Consider the following 13,892-nt stretch of genomic DNA (forward strand, 5'->3'; position numbering starts at 1 on the left):
CCAAGTTAGAAATTGGAAAACAAGATTAAAAGAACAAAAGTTTAAGAATTCATCAATGACTTCGCCTCAGCCTTGTATTTTCACAGTAACGAATTATCTTTGTTTGGTAAACAAAAGACCTATGGGTTCATATCATCGTGGTAAAGATCACTTGAGAGCAACGGAAGAGCAAAAGCTTGGCTTTCTTCTCCAACTTGTTGAAGAAACATAGGAGATTAATATTTCAGAATAACAAGCTAGAAAATGCTATGGACAACCTTTAAGCCTTCACTCAGATGATTTCATCAAAATGTTGCTAGTCGATGATGCTTTATTGTTCAGCTGATTCGCTTGTATTTACAGGGGGATACACGGCTTCTTTCTTGCTTTAGTTTAAGACATTTTGTTACTCGAAAATCAACTTCCATTCTTCGTTATCTATATGCCATGATAGTGTAACAAAGACTGCGTCACGTCATGCCACCGGTTACATAATGTTCATAGACATCCTCATCGATTCACTCAAAAAGACAAAATACTTTGCCAAAATGAAATCTTAGACAACATGTTAGGTAATTATGAAGCAGTGACAACCATGATTAACATTCTGAGAATGTATGTTATGAATTCTCAAAACTTCTATTACAGTGGAGTGTTCAACTATGGAAACGACAATTGCAGCAAACCTTGGAACAAATGGCTAGAATTTCTTTTTTTAAAATACATTAATGAAAGATCCTAAAAATAATCGCTAAATTGTATTAATGAGCAAACCGATTTGTGCAAATGACCTGGAAAAAAAAAGATTGATGTGAAAATTTTTAATTGGTTAGTACCATTGATGATGTGGTGGAAATGGTCCATAAAATAATTTCTCCCAAATATGGTAGACATTGATTTGCTTTGCACCTATATTTTCACTCTTCCATTTTAATTAATCAAACTTAAAAGCCGCCAGTTTCGTATCGCAATTGCTGCGAAAGCAGCAGCAGCAAAGAGTGGAGATAGGTAGACTCTTTAGCCCTTGAATTCGAAGCTATAAATGCCACCATTTTCATCTTGGTGACGTTAGTACACAAATCTTACGTTTGTAGCCGCCATTAATGCAACCTCCAGCTAACACTATTTGTATATACACTGCCTTTCTACTTTCTCTCATTCCATTTATTAAATTATTGGCCATTTTTTCTGATAGGTCCTCATGGACGGTTGGATCTCCCTTTATTATGGTGTCTGACAGACTGTTTTTTCTTATCATTTTAAAAATACTAATTGAAAATTGATTGTGATTACTAACTGTCCTCCCCATGTACATGAATTCTCTTCTCTGAGCTTAAAGTTGGTTATATAGGTTACTCTTTCAACTCTGAGCTGCAAGTTCCTTGGCATAGAGGTATGTAAACCTGCTCTTGTTTCTGTTTTTCAGTCATTCAATTGAAGTGATCGGTGGTAGAACTTATACGGACCATGCATTTAACATGTTTTTTCGACATTAATTGGAATGCTCGGTTCTAGCCGTCAGATTTGGCACCATTTGAAGCAAGCTTGAAAGTTCCCAAGCAAATTAAAATCTTCTTAATTTGATCATCGGGAGGGCTTTTAAATTTATTCAGAGAGGAGGGATATGGGTAGCACTAGCAGAGAAATCAAGTCGCCTGAAGATCTGCTAGAGACGCCAGCTAGTTTGGAATTGGATGGAAAGTCCAGGAAGAAACTGGGAGTGTTCTTTATCGAGTCCGATAACAGGAGAACGGCTTTCGGGCGTGGTTATACCGGGGGAACAACGCCTGTTAATATCCATGGGAATCCTATAGCAGATCTTTCAAAGACTGGTGGCTGGATTGCTGCCTTCTTTATTTTTGGTACATAATATAGTTTCTCAGCTTTAGGTTACTACTTACTATTGTATGTTGCACGTGTGTGATTTGTGAAAATTAAAACATTTTTTACTCTTTATCCATCCATTCAGGGAATGAGATGGCCGAAAGAATGGCTTATTTTGGCCTATCAGTGAACATGGTGGCCTTTATGTTCTATGTTATGCATAGGCCCTTCTCAAGTTCTTCGAATGCAGTTAACAACTTCTTGGGGATATCTCAAGCATCCTCTGTCCTTGGTGGTTTTCTTGCCGATGCTTATCTCGGTCGATATTGGACGATAGCCATATTCACCACCATCTATCTTGCGGTGAGACATCGTATCCCTTATCTATAGAACCCATTGTTGAGTGCTTGACTTTTCAAATTTCATCACTTGTCAACCTTGTTTCCTACAGGGTTTGATAGGGATAACTTTATGTGCATCGATGAAGATTTTCGTGCCGAATCAAGACCAATGCGATCAACTGTCCCTGCTTTTGGGTAGTTGCGAGCCTGCAAAACCATGGCAGATGCTTTATCTCTATACAGTCCTTTATATAACTGCTTTCGGAGCCGCGGGTATAAGGCCCTGCGTTTCTTCTTTCGGGGCTGATCAGTTTGATGAAAGAAGTAAAGATTATAAGACCCTCCTGGATAGATTTTTCAACTTCTTTTACCTCTGTGTTACTATTGGGGCAATTGTAGCATTCACTCTGGTAGTGTACATTCAGATGGAGCGTGGATGGGGAGCTGCCTTCGGTTCATTAGCTATAGCTATGGGAATGTCCAACATGATATTCTTTGCAGGTACTCCTTTATACAGGCACAGGTTGCCCGGAGGCAGTCCCCTGACCCGAGTTGCACAGGTGCTGGTTGCTGCCTTCAAGAAACGACATGTCCCTTTTACAAGAAGCGAGTTAGTCGGCCTCTATGAGCTCCCTGGAAGACAATCTGCTATAAAGGGAAGTGGAAAAATACCTCATACAGATGATTTCAGGTATAGGTTTCTCTTATTCCATTTCTCAATGGCAGATCAAATGGATTTGTTACATCAGATTTCACTGCTTTTTGGTGTTGCAGATGCTTGGACAAGGCAGCTCTCCAGTTGAAAGAAGACGGTGACGATCCGAGTCCCTGGAGGCTTTGCACAGTGACTCAAGTAGAGGAAGTGAAGATACTCATTAAACTTATTCCGATACCGGCTTGCACGATAATGCTCAATGCTATCTTAACAGAATTTTTAACACTCTCAATACAACAGGCATATACGTTGAATACTCACATGGGTAAACTGAAACTCCCAATAACATGCATGCCTGTATTTCCTGGCCTCAGCATATTTCTCATACTGTGTCTCTATTACTCCGTATTTGTTCCTATATCACGACGCATCACCGGTCATCCACATGGTGCTTCTCAGCTCCAGAGAGTAGGCATTGGTCTGTTTATTTCCATTTTATCCGTGGCCTGGGCCGGAGCTTTCGAAAGGTTTCGAAGAGGCTATGCTATAAGACATGGCTACGAATTTAGTTTCCTAACGCCCATGCCTGATCTAAGTGCATACTGGTTGTTGATCCCATACTGCCTTATTGGTATAGCTGAAGTGTTTTCGATAGTCGGCCTACTGGAATTCCTCTACGAAGAAGCTCCGGATGCGATGAAGAGTATAGGCTCCGCGTATGCTGCTCTATCCGGCGGTTTGGGTTGTTTCGTTGCCAGTATAATCAACAGTATCATCAAATCGGCTACAAGGAATCCGGAGAATAAGCAGTTATCTTGGCTATCTCAGAATATAAACCAAGCAAAATTCGATTACTTTTACTGGCTGCTTACAGTTCTTTCTATAATCAATTTCTGCATTTTCCTGTATTCAGCACATAGGTACAAGTACAGACAGAGCAGAACTTTGAGGTCAGGAAAACCAAACAAAACATCCCTTCTGAGGATAGCTAAATAAGGATCTAAAATTTATGTTCTTTTTTCGGGTTTGCGAATGGGGCAAATGCTCTAAACCGAGTTCCACAAGTTTCAGATTCATGTCAATTACTTCTTGTATTTTTATGCATTCTCTATGCCCATTATGTTACACTATCACAATGTACCAGAATTCTTCATCTTCTACACAATCACCGGCACGTTAGCGGCATTTTATCTTATCTTAGTTCTCCCGAAGGTCGTTTTTGGGTCGGTTACATGGGGTTTTCAAAGGTTTATGCGTTCTTCAACTGACACCAGCTGAGGCTGATGGCTCATGCTCCCTGTGTGTTTAAAGAAGCTTAGCTTTAACACTAGAGTTGCTCAAATAATTCAAGTGACCCTACCATGGCCTTTCAATTCATGTATTCACTAATAGATAACTGGTGTTGTGTCAGATATGTTAAATGATGATGGGTCCTATGTTATAAAGAGAGAGCATTGACATATCTCATCAAGGTGGTTGAATGTCATATTCTCCTTCAAGTTGCCACTAGATATACTGAATTTGCAAGAATAATGGCTTACAGAAATGGAGATCAATAATGGTAACTTGTCTTAAATGCATAATAACTTGCATGCCCTGGAATTGCAATAATCAGCCATAGTTTGTTTGCTCAAGAACCACAAACAACATGATGTTTGAGTTGAACGTAATCCCAGAGCAAATCCTCATACTTTTTGCCCAATCGGCATGTTTAGAATAGGCAACAAATGATAGCTAACATTTATTATTACACATCATTGAGTTGTTTCCATGATAATTATGTTTACAAGCAAATAACGTTACATAAATCTCCTACAATAGGAGATTGATGGATGCCACTACCATTGGATATTTCATGCCATTAGTTTAGCCAAAAGTATACAAGTTTCTCTTCAAACAATAATGTAAATTTATATCTTTAGGCATACATTGAGCATCCCCCCCCTAATAATGCAAATAAAGCAAGAAAGAAGTAAAGAAATTGACCTATAAGGCGTTACTTCCCTTGAAGGAACAAATTGGATTAGGAGTTTGAATCCTATAATTGTGAATGGAGCAAATCGGATTGTGAGGTTACTTCCATGACCAGCCTCTACAATATAAAATTAAGATTAATTGATCAGTAAATTAAATATTTATGTTATAGAAAAATAAAATAATTGCAATGAATTTTTTCATACAAGTGTAATAAAATAACGCAAATAATCAGGCATATCGGGCCTCATTTTTCACTAGGCATGCCGTCTTTCAATTTTTGAGCTTTCAAATCAATATTGGGCTCAATTACAATATAATTTTATTAGGCCTTGAGATTTCTTTTCTTTTTTTAAAAAAAATCTAGGTTTATTTTAACAAAATTAGTTAAAACTTTTATTTTTCATTTTTAGGTGTTTATTTTTTTTATTAAAGTAGTTATTTAATATTTTTTTAATCAAAGTACGTGTTTATAATTTTATATGGTTATTATTTTAACGCTCAATTGTTGTAGATGTTGTGTTTAAACCCGAGATTTCTAAAAATAACAATCATCCTTTTAATCAGAGATAATTTGATTCGTACTTAAACGCTTATTTAAAAAAACATTAAACACTTAAAATAATAAATATATATTATATTTAATCATTTATTTTTTTAATTAAGGCAAAATTCAAAGATTTTCTTTTTGCGTCATACAACCATGACAACGTGACATGCAATTTCCTATGCTCATTAGCACTTCTATACGAACTTATCAGCTTTGTTGTTGTCTTTTGGGAAGATTTTTAACAATTCACTAAATGCACAAATATTTTTTATTTAAAGTTCAAAGACTTTTAAACAGAGTTTTAATCCAATGGATTCCTTAGCAAACTTAAAGAGAATGGACATGCATTATTCACAGAGTTGTACAAGGAAGAATCTCCATCTAAAACTGCAAGCAAATATGAATTCAAGATGATGGAATATTTCAAAGGATACTGGGAAAACTGGGTAACAATTATCATTAGTTAGTTCATCACAAGTGCAGGATTGAAGTAAATATGAAACCAAGAAATTTCATAGACTAGCAGAACCTCTGAGAACTCCATTCAGCAATCTGTGGGTGGTGGTTATGGTGGCGTTGTGAAAGCAATAGATGGGGGCTTGCCACTTTGAATCCTCAAGAACTGCTCCCACCTCGAATGTCATCACATGCGCCTCCCTCCCTACACTTTCAATTTTCACCTTCATATCTCGACTGATGAATTAGATTAAAACTGAATTCAATCGAAATCAATTAGACTTACCGGTGTAGAAGATCCAGAGAACGGGTCTCTTAGTCACAACATCCTCAAAATACGTGATGAAATCCGCTTTCTCCCACACATTGCAAACAAAACCATCTGCCTGTCGTTGACCCAAGTACGTTGCTCCGTCGAGCCAGTCGGGGCGTAAAATCCCAACCTCGAGTTGAACGCTGCTGCAGGTTTTGGACGAATCGAGGGTGTAAAAGAAGGAAGTCCCATTGTTCCACTCAAGGTCATAGAGGACATTGCCCAGCTGGTGCTGGATTATGTTGAAGTTTCTGCCGTTGGGCCAATCGTACCAGAGGTCGATCAGTTCGTGAATACCACTGTTGTTCATGACCAAAATGGAGTGGAATTGGGGCGGCCATGGAGTCGGGATCGGGTTTGGATCGTCTTGATCAGGATTGGACTTGCAGAAGTCAAATGAAGAAGTGAAAATGAGGAAGAGGATGATCTTGGGCATGGGCTTCATCGAATTTTGGTCAGCGGATGCCATCTTTATTCTTTGTCGCTTTAGTTTCTTCATTTCTATTATTATGGTTGGAGATGACGCGTGGTAGGTATGTCGATTTCTAAAATAATGATAGTTTTTGTGCAAATGCAGAATCAAATGACTGTAGTTTGAAGGTGTAACAGACCAATGAAATATGTGCATGTGCAGTTTCTATTTTTTTTTATTCTTGGGTAAAACACACAAATGGTCCCGATTATAAGATAATATTTTGTTGAATCCTTTTAGTATTAAAAGTTACAAAATGGTCTCTTAATTATAAGACACTTCTTTGTTGAATCCTCTAACTAGAAGTTTAAGGTTTTAAGGTTTTTAAAATATATATTTCATTTTTTACCAATAAAAAATTTAAATAGTAATGAGTCAAAGTTAAAAATATTACTAAAAATTTCAATAAAAGACAAATTTAGTGAGACATAGAGAATGAATAAATTGAATTACATATAAAACACGGAAGGGTCAAAAAATGATTTACCTAAAACTACTAATAATGTGATCCTACATGCGGATCAAATTAGTCACAATTTTTTTTAAAGAAATCACTAATTTTATTCAAAATAAAAATATCATAAATTACAATAAAGATTTACAATCATAATGATTAATTAAGATATTATTAAGATAATTTTCTATAATCATTGAAACAAAACTAGCAACTTAAGATCACATAAGGATCATACAAGAAAAAATTAAAATTTAACCAAGAAAACTCGAACAAAGATATGTACAAATAGATCTGATCATCGACAAACGAATTACAAGAGAGAATCAAACTACTGAAAGACCACCGACAAATCGCAAATCAGACTCGAGTGACGTGAAAAACTATCCACGAACACATAACGGGTATCGAAATCAGACTCGAGCGACGTTAAAATTTATATAAAAAGATATAGTCTTTTTAGGGGTTTGAGTTAGATTATATATATAAGGAAGGGTTGACACTTGGGAATTAGATGAAATGTTTTTAGGTTGTTTGAGGGGAATGGTAATGTTGATTGAATTTTTTGGGTGGTTTAGGATAGTGTCTGCTAAAGTTAGAGATAAGATAGATCAATTAGAAGATGAATAAGCTGAAAATGAGTCTTAGTTGGGTGGTCAAGCATATTTTTTTTGGTTAAGGTTGGGTGAATTAGGTCGACTCAAGTCTAGTAGATTTGGGTAGAGGGTATTTGGTCTAGTGGGTTTGGGGTTTAGTTGGGGCCCTAAATTTTTCAGACTGTCCGGACGAATTTAAATGCGTATATTACTGATATAGTGATATGAAACTTTAAATGACTTTTTTTATTAATATCGGGTTATTATAATGTAATATATATTCTAAAGATTTTTAATTATTTGATAATGAAAGCTCAAATTTTTTTATAGTCTTTAATGCTCGAACCTAAGACCTCTAAAGATAATAACCATCCCTTTAACCACTAAGATAATTTGATTCGTGAAAAAAAATATCTATTTGGTGAAAGATCATAGATTGTGTTAATACCATCAAGAATTTTTTTTGCTAAAGCATGTAACTGAAATAAGTAACATGTAACTGATAAATAAATATATGCTGGTCCAGGGCAGTTTGCAAAGGTCTGGTGCTGCATTAATACCGCATAATATTGCACTGATGGAGCGCAATTGGGAAGTGAAATTGAGTTGTGTTAGTGGTGAGGCCAATTCTGTAGTTGATTTCATGGCACAGTTGGCGTGGAGTGCACCATTTAAGCATATAGAAGGTACCTCGATTCCCCTGGAGCCGTGAATGAATTTTTGCGCAGGGAACATGAAGCTGTGCAACAACTTTAGGTTGTTAGTTTAATCTGTTTTTTCTCGTTACTAGTCAATACATATATATATATATATATATATCTCATATTCATATATTAATTTTTTATTTATTATAGTATTTGAATTTGTCTATATTTCTCAAGTTGATATTCTTTTTATAAAGATGTAAGGGAATGATGTGTCACTGATATTTTATCATTATCATCAAATAATATATGTATATATATATTAAAATAGAATAAAAAATTATATAGTAATTAAAAATGTTAAAAAATATCAATGTGAAACAAATATATGAGTGTTAATGTAGGAATTGCAAAAGCCCAATTGAAATGGGCTGGTTGGTTGAGCAAACCTTGTTCAAACCCTTAGGCGTCCTCAACAATAATATTCGTGCATCAGTTTCGGCCTGCAAACGTTGTCTTTCATCACCCCCAGCCCTCCTTTTGGGTTTATTATACTAGATTTTAATGAAACTATTATTTTAGTCTCCCCTCTCTAGAAAAATAGTTCTAAATATTTAAACTTTTTTTTTATAAAATATTTATTTTATATATGAGAGATTGTTCGATATTGAATCATAAGTTTAATGTTAATAAAAACTAAAATAATATTTTATCATTATACCAAAAAATCATTTAACGAATTTTTAATTCCACAGAGAAGATTTTAATACAACTATATATTTTTAAAATAAATAAAACAACCTATGTGATATTATAAATAAAACTTTTGTGATAAATATAACAACTATATATCTTTTCCATGTTTAAGTTGCGATTAGAACCCCATTAAACGATCTCGATAGTAAATAAACGAGTGTTAGTTTTTAGAAGTCTTAAGTTTTAGTAACTGTGTTTATAGCATGCATATACATTATAAAATGATTAAGAGAAATTCTAAACAAATACTACTTTATAATCACTGCAATCAATTAAAAAAGTTTAAGATCAGAAGCTCCGGAAAGACTTAGCAATAAAATGTAAAAAAAACAACACACACCCCCAAAAGAAATTTTAATTATTATGTTATTTAAAATTATGTAAAATTGGAAGAAAAATGATTTTTTAAAATTAGTTTTTATATTTAATAAAATTTTGACACAATTTAGAACTCTTTTGTAAAATTTTATAAATGTATCTTTATATAAAATATTTATTTACTTCAGACAATGTGTTTGTTTAATCATACTATATATTATATTGTTGCTATTATGCTTATATGCTTAAATTGCCTGCCAGAAACTGCACAAGACAAAATGACTCCGTTCACCCATTGTTTGATAGTGTTAAATCATTATCACCGAATATTTAACCTTTTCTTGTCAGTCTGGTGTTTTCGCTTTCTCTTTTGGTTCTTTCACGCATATCCTCTGCAATCATCATTGCATGATTTTCATTTTCCTACCCTTTCTTCTCCACCGCACGATGAGCCGAAGAAATTATATAAAATATGTTTCGTTGGGGGAAAATAATGAAAATAAAATGGGTGAAAAATGAAAGAGGGCGAAGAGAATCAGATGAGGAGCCGCAAGAGTTGACGTGCAGAAGCCGAAAGGGTAGCGCACGTCAGTATGCATTGCATTTGCAATTGTAACGGTCCCCTACCCCTAATTCAAAATCAGACTTGTCGCCGCATTGGGAGAGGAGCCGCACGTCACGTCATTTTCACGCGGCTTACGTTACGTTACGCTACGCTGCACTCTTTCCATTATTAATGGACTTTCAAAAAGGAACAAGCTCATTTTATTATTATTATTATATTATGATGTTCGGGAGAATGATAATGATCGGTGGCGACTCCTAATATTTTATTTAAGTTGAAGCCCAATTCGGGCCCACCCGAAAGGCGGTCGAGACAGCTTGGCGACTCCGCTGGGGACAATAAGTGAGTCAGGCCATAAATTAATTTTCGGTTGTCTTTTTATGCGAAAATGGTAAATTTAAATTTTAATTTATTTATTCGATTCCAATTATTTATCTTTGAATATTTTTCAAATAAATAGTTGTACTAACGTTTTTAATGTTTTCATATTTTTCAAAATTGTCATCTCATGCTCTATACCCGAGCTCCGAACCCTATTTAAGTGGGGGTGAAAGCGACGCCTTCGTGAGAATTTATTCTCCGTGCGGGCCTAGCAAGTAACCTTCAGGATTCATATACCTTATGTCTTCGTGTGAATTTATTCACCGTGCGGGCATAAGGGAATGTGTCCTCTCGAGTTTAACTTGGTCCATACAAACCTGTGATGGGTTTATGACTAAGGGTCTGGTAAGCCCAAGGGGGCACCAGCAAGGAGAACTCGAGTACCATTTTAGAACTTAAACCGAGAGACCATGGAGAATTAGAGCCTACCCCGAAACCACATTCCAAAACCTAGGATATTTTTTACCCTAACCATGTTTTTTGTATTTTTTTTCTTCGTCATTTTTTTTTATTTGTTATTTTTTTACTAACTTTTTTGCCTTTGTGTTTGTTTTCTAGCATTTGCATCATAACAAGAGGCTATTGATCCCTAAAAATAGTTTGTTACACACGAAATAATCTGAATTAATGGACAAAGGTGTTGTAATACAAGAGATTAAAAACGCCGAGGCACGACTATGGTCCGAGAAGACGCAGAAAGAGAAGGGAGATAGTCTTCAGAGTAACTATGTGTCAGAGCTGGTTAGCTACGCATCTGTCAGCCTGAAACAGAATAATGTCCAAGAGCTGCGGAACATTTGGGACAGTTGGAAGAATGACAGAAAGCAGAAGTTCAGCCAACGATATGGTGATATTGCCCTCTTACTACATGTCAAGACTGATGAGCCCCTGCTCCGAGCATTGATTCAATTCTGGAACCCATGATATAGTTGTTTCACCTTTAACCGGGATATGGTGCCCACCATCGAAGAGTATACTACCCTACTGCACTGTGAAAGTATCAGACTAGAGAGGGTATATCAAACACATCAAGAGTCAACCTTTCAAGAACGGACTGGCTAAGATTTTGATGGGTCTGTATGGTTGATTATATTTCCGAAGATCCTTGGGTGCATTGACGCAACCGTGTAGAACTATTTAAACAACTTCCAAGGCGAGTCAACCAGCACTGACCATTTTGGCCGAGACCTTTCGGTCTCTTAATCATTGCTAAGAATTGGTGGAGGAAGGTTCATTGGGTGTGTTCAGCTTCTTCAAGTTGGATTCACAGCCATTTCTGGAAGACTAACGGGTCGCCTACCGCCGATTTAGCACCACTATTCACCTTTGGGAGAGTTCATCACTATAAATGGCATGAAGGCGCTACCAAGGAAAAGTGGATGAAGGTATTCACTCATCTTCAGGACGGGATATTACCTGGAGAGCCCCTTGGTTTTCCTCAGTGACATTCTTTACCGTGTGGGGATTCTGATACTTTGACCTTACTTGGACTTTGGGGCGCAGTTGGGTATGCTCCGTCGTTAGCACTTAGACAATATGGGGCACGTCAGTTCATCCCGCCACATACGGATTATCTATATCAGAGTTGTGTAACGGTGATAACTATAAAAGATGATCAAAGAAGTAGCTGACTCATGGAAAAAGTGTTCCGAATGGATATTGTAACTACAAGAGACATGCTTACTCGGATTATGTAGAATGGAGAAGATTGAGAAAAATGACAACATCCCGGTGCCAGACTGTGAAGACACCGGACCATGGAGGAACATTCAGGCATGTCCCTTCCGAACTGGAGATAGCCAAGACCGAGTTGAAGCTGTGAATAATGAGCTGCAGAAGGTAAGGGAACTTGAAGTTGAACGATACCAATGGAAGTTAGACGCCGATACTCAGAAAGATCGAGCAGACAAACTGGAGAAAGAACAGAAGAAAATCCATTTCGAGCTTGAAGACTTGTGAAATGGGTATCATGATAAAGTCAAGGATAACTCCAATTTGAAAAGAACTTCTGAATACTGGAAAGATGAAGCTCATATCCTAAAAGGAGTTTGAGGGTATGATGAGCAGCTGAAGACTACTCAGGCGCTTAGCAGGTAGTCAACATAAACCATGCTTGAGAATCCAGGTGGCTGATTGGAGAAACACATGAGAAGATGGCAAAACAATAGCTGAGTTAGAAGCCATTCTTGATGAACTCAAGAAGCAAGCAAGCGAACTTCAGATAGTACCTTCGATGGAGGTTTACAGTGGCATTTCCGTTGGGAGCAAGCTCAGCAAAGGGTGAAGGCTAGAGACGTAGTCATCCGAGATTTCCTGGATCAAGTACAGAAGGCAGCCTGTCATTTACATGGCTTGGCAAGGGAAGCCGGAGTGGTCGACAGAACATTCACCATAACAGATGAAGGAAGAAGACTTGTCAATCTTTTAGAAGATGTTCGAGGTCTGGAGGATTTAGTCCGGATATACTTTGATTGTTTTTATGTCTCTTATAGATAAAACATTTTGTTTAATAAGGATTATTTATAATAACAGACACTTTTCTAGATCAATGCCTCTAAATGCATACATCATTGCATACTTTGCATTTTATATTTCATGTTTATTTTTTATTTTCCATGTTTTTACATTCGTATTAACTAACAGAACATGTCTCAGAAAGAACAAATACCAAGAGCTCAAGACACATCATCCGCACAATACTCGAACAAAAAAGAGATAGATGGAGGCCAGAATGGAAAAACTCGAGGAGAACATGGCAATTGCAAAAAGAAAAGATGGCCCAGAACAGTCAAAGTACCCTAGAATCCATCAAGAAAAACCAGAGTCCTTGGTCGATCAAATCGTGGCCAAGTTATCAGGCTTAGCAGGCCAGTGCGCCAAGGGCAGGTTTATTTGAGGGGTTAACTATACGCCAACCTCACAGGTGGTTTCTCACCCGGAGTATTACCGAGGACTCATCCGCTACTAAAGGGAAGTTGCATTACCCGGTGACTCATCCTCTATCAAAGGGAAAGCTGCATCTACTGTAAGATACAAACTTTGTAACCATCCCTGACAATCATCCGGATAATTACCATGTCCCGGATTTTGATGAGGAGGATAAAGCTAAAAATATGGAAGAAAATCAGGATGTTAGAAGACCAGATGAAAATGGTCAAAGGGGACCAGGACTATTATGGGGTAGATGCAATGGAGTTGAGTCTAGTTCCAGATTTGGTACTTCCACCAAAATTCAAGGTCCTGAGTTTGAGAAGTTTAACGAGAACAACTGCCCCTCAGCACATCACTATGTTCTGTCGGAAAATAACAGGATATGGGGAAATGACCAACTCCTGATCCATTGCTTCCAGGAGAGCCTGTCCGGTTCAGCTATCGGTGGTACAACCAGCTCAGCCGAACTCATATCAAGACATGGAAAGACTTAGCCAAGTCTTTCTTGGAGCAGTACAGCATATCAACGATATGAGACCAGACGGGTTATGCTTCAAAGCTTGGAGAAAAAGCATAACGAGAGTTTCGACAATACGCACAGCGTTGGAGGGATTTAGCTGTGCAAGTTCATCCACCCTTGGATGAAAAGGAAACTAGAAAGCTGTTTCTACAGACCTGAAGGC

General features: G+C 37.0%; 2 protein-coding genes across 2 annotated transcripts; one reads left to right on the forward strand and one right to left on the reverse strand.

Moving 5' to 3' along the window:
- The first annotated feature begins 1,335 nt into the window (after positions 1 to 1,335).
- LOC120215206 (protein NRT1/ PTR FAMILY 6.1-like) lies at positions 1,336 to 3,927 on the forward strand. Its single transcript, XM_039212939.1, has 5 exons — positions 1,336 to 1,372; positions 1,595 to 1,841; positions 1,949 to 2,166; positions 2,255 to 2,835; positions 2,919 to 3,927. Exons 2-5 carry the CDS (start codon positions 1,604 to 1,606, stop codon positions 3,793 to 3,795), a joined length of 1,914 nt encoding a protein of 637 aa, XP_039068870.1. The 5' UTR covers positions 1,336 to 1,372; positions 1,595 to 1,603; the 3' UTR covers positions 3,796 to 3,927.
- Positions 3,928 to 4,694: 767 nt separating this feature from the next.
- LOC120215207 (uncharacterized protein At4g14100-like) lies at positions 4,695 to 6,582 on the reverse strand. The gene is made up of 3 exons (XM_039212940.1): positions 6,066 to 6,582; positions 5,853 to 5,984; positions 4,695 to 4,891 (listed from the first exon to the last, which is right to left on the reverse strand). Exons 1-3 carry the CDS (start codon positions 6,559 to 6,561, stop codon positions 4,710 to 4,712), a joined length of 810 nt encoding a protein of 269 aa, XP_039068871.1. The 5' UTR covers positions 6,562 to 6,582; the 3' UTR covers positions 4,695 to 4,709.
- Positions 6,583 to 13,892: the final 7,310 nt, after the last annotated feature.

Source organism: Hibiscus syriacus, unplaced genomic scaffold, assembly GCF_006381635.1.
Source record: "Hibiscus syriacus cultivar Baekdansim isolate YM2019G1 unplaced genomic scaffold, ASM638163v2 tig00110114_pilon, whole genome shotgun sequence".
Classification (NCBI taxonomy): domain Eukaryota; kingdom Viridiplantae; phylum Streptophyta; class Magnoliopsida; order Malvales; family Malvaceae; genus Hibiscus; species Hibiscus syriacus.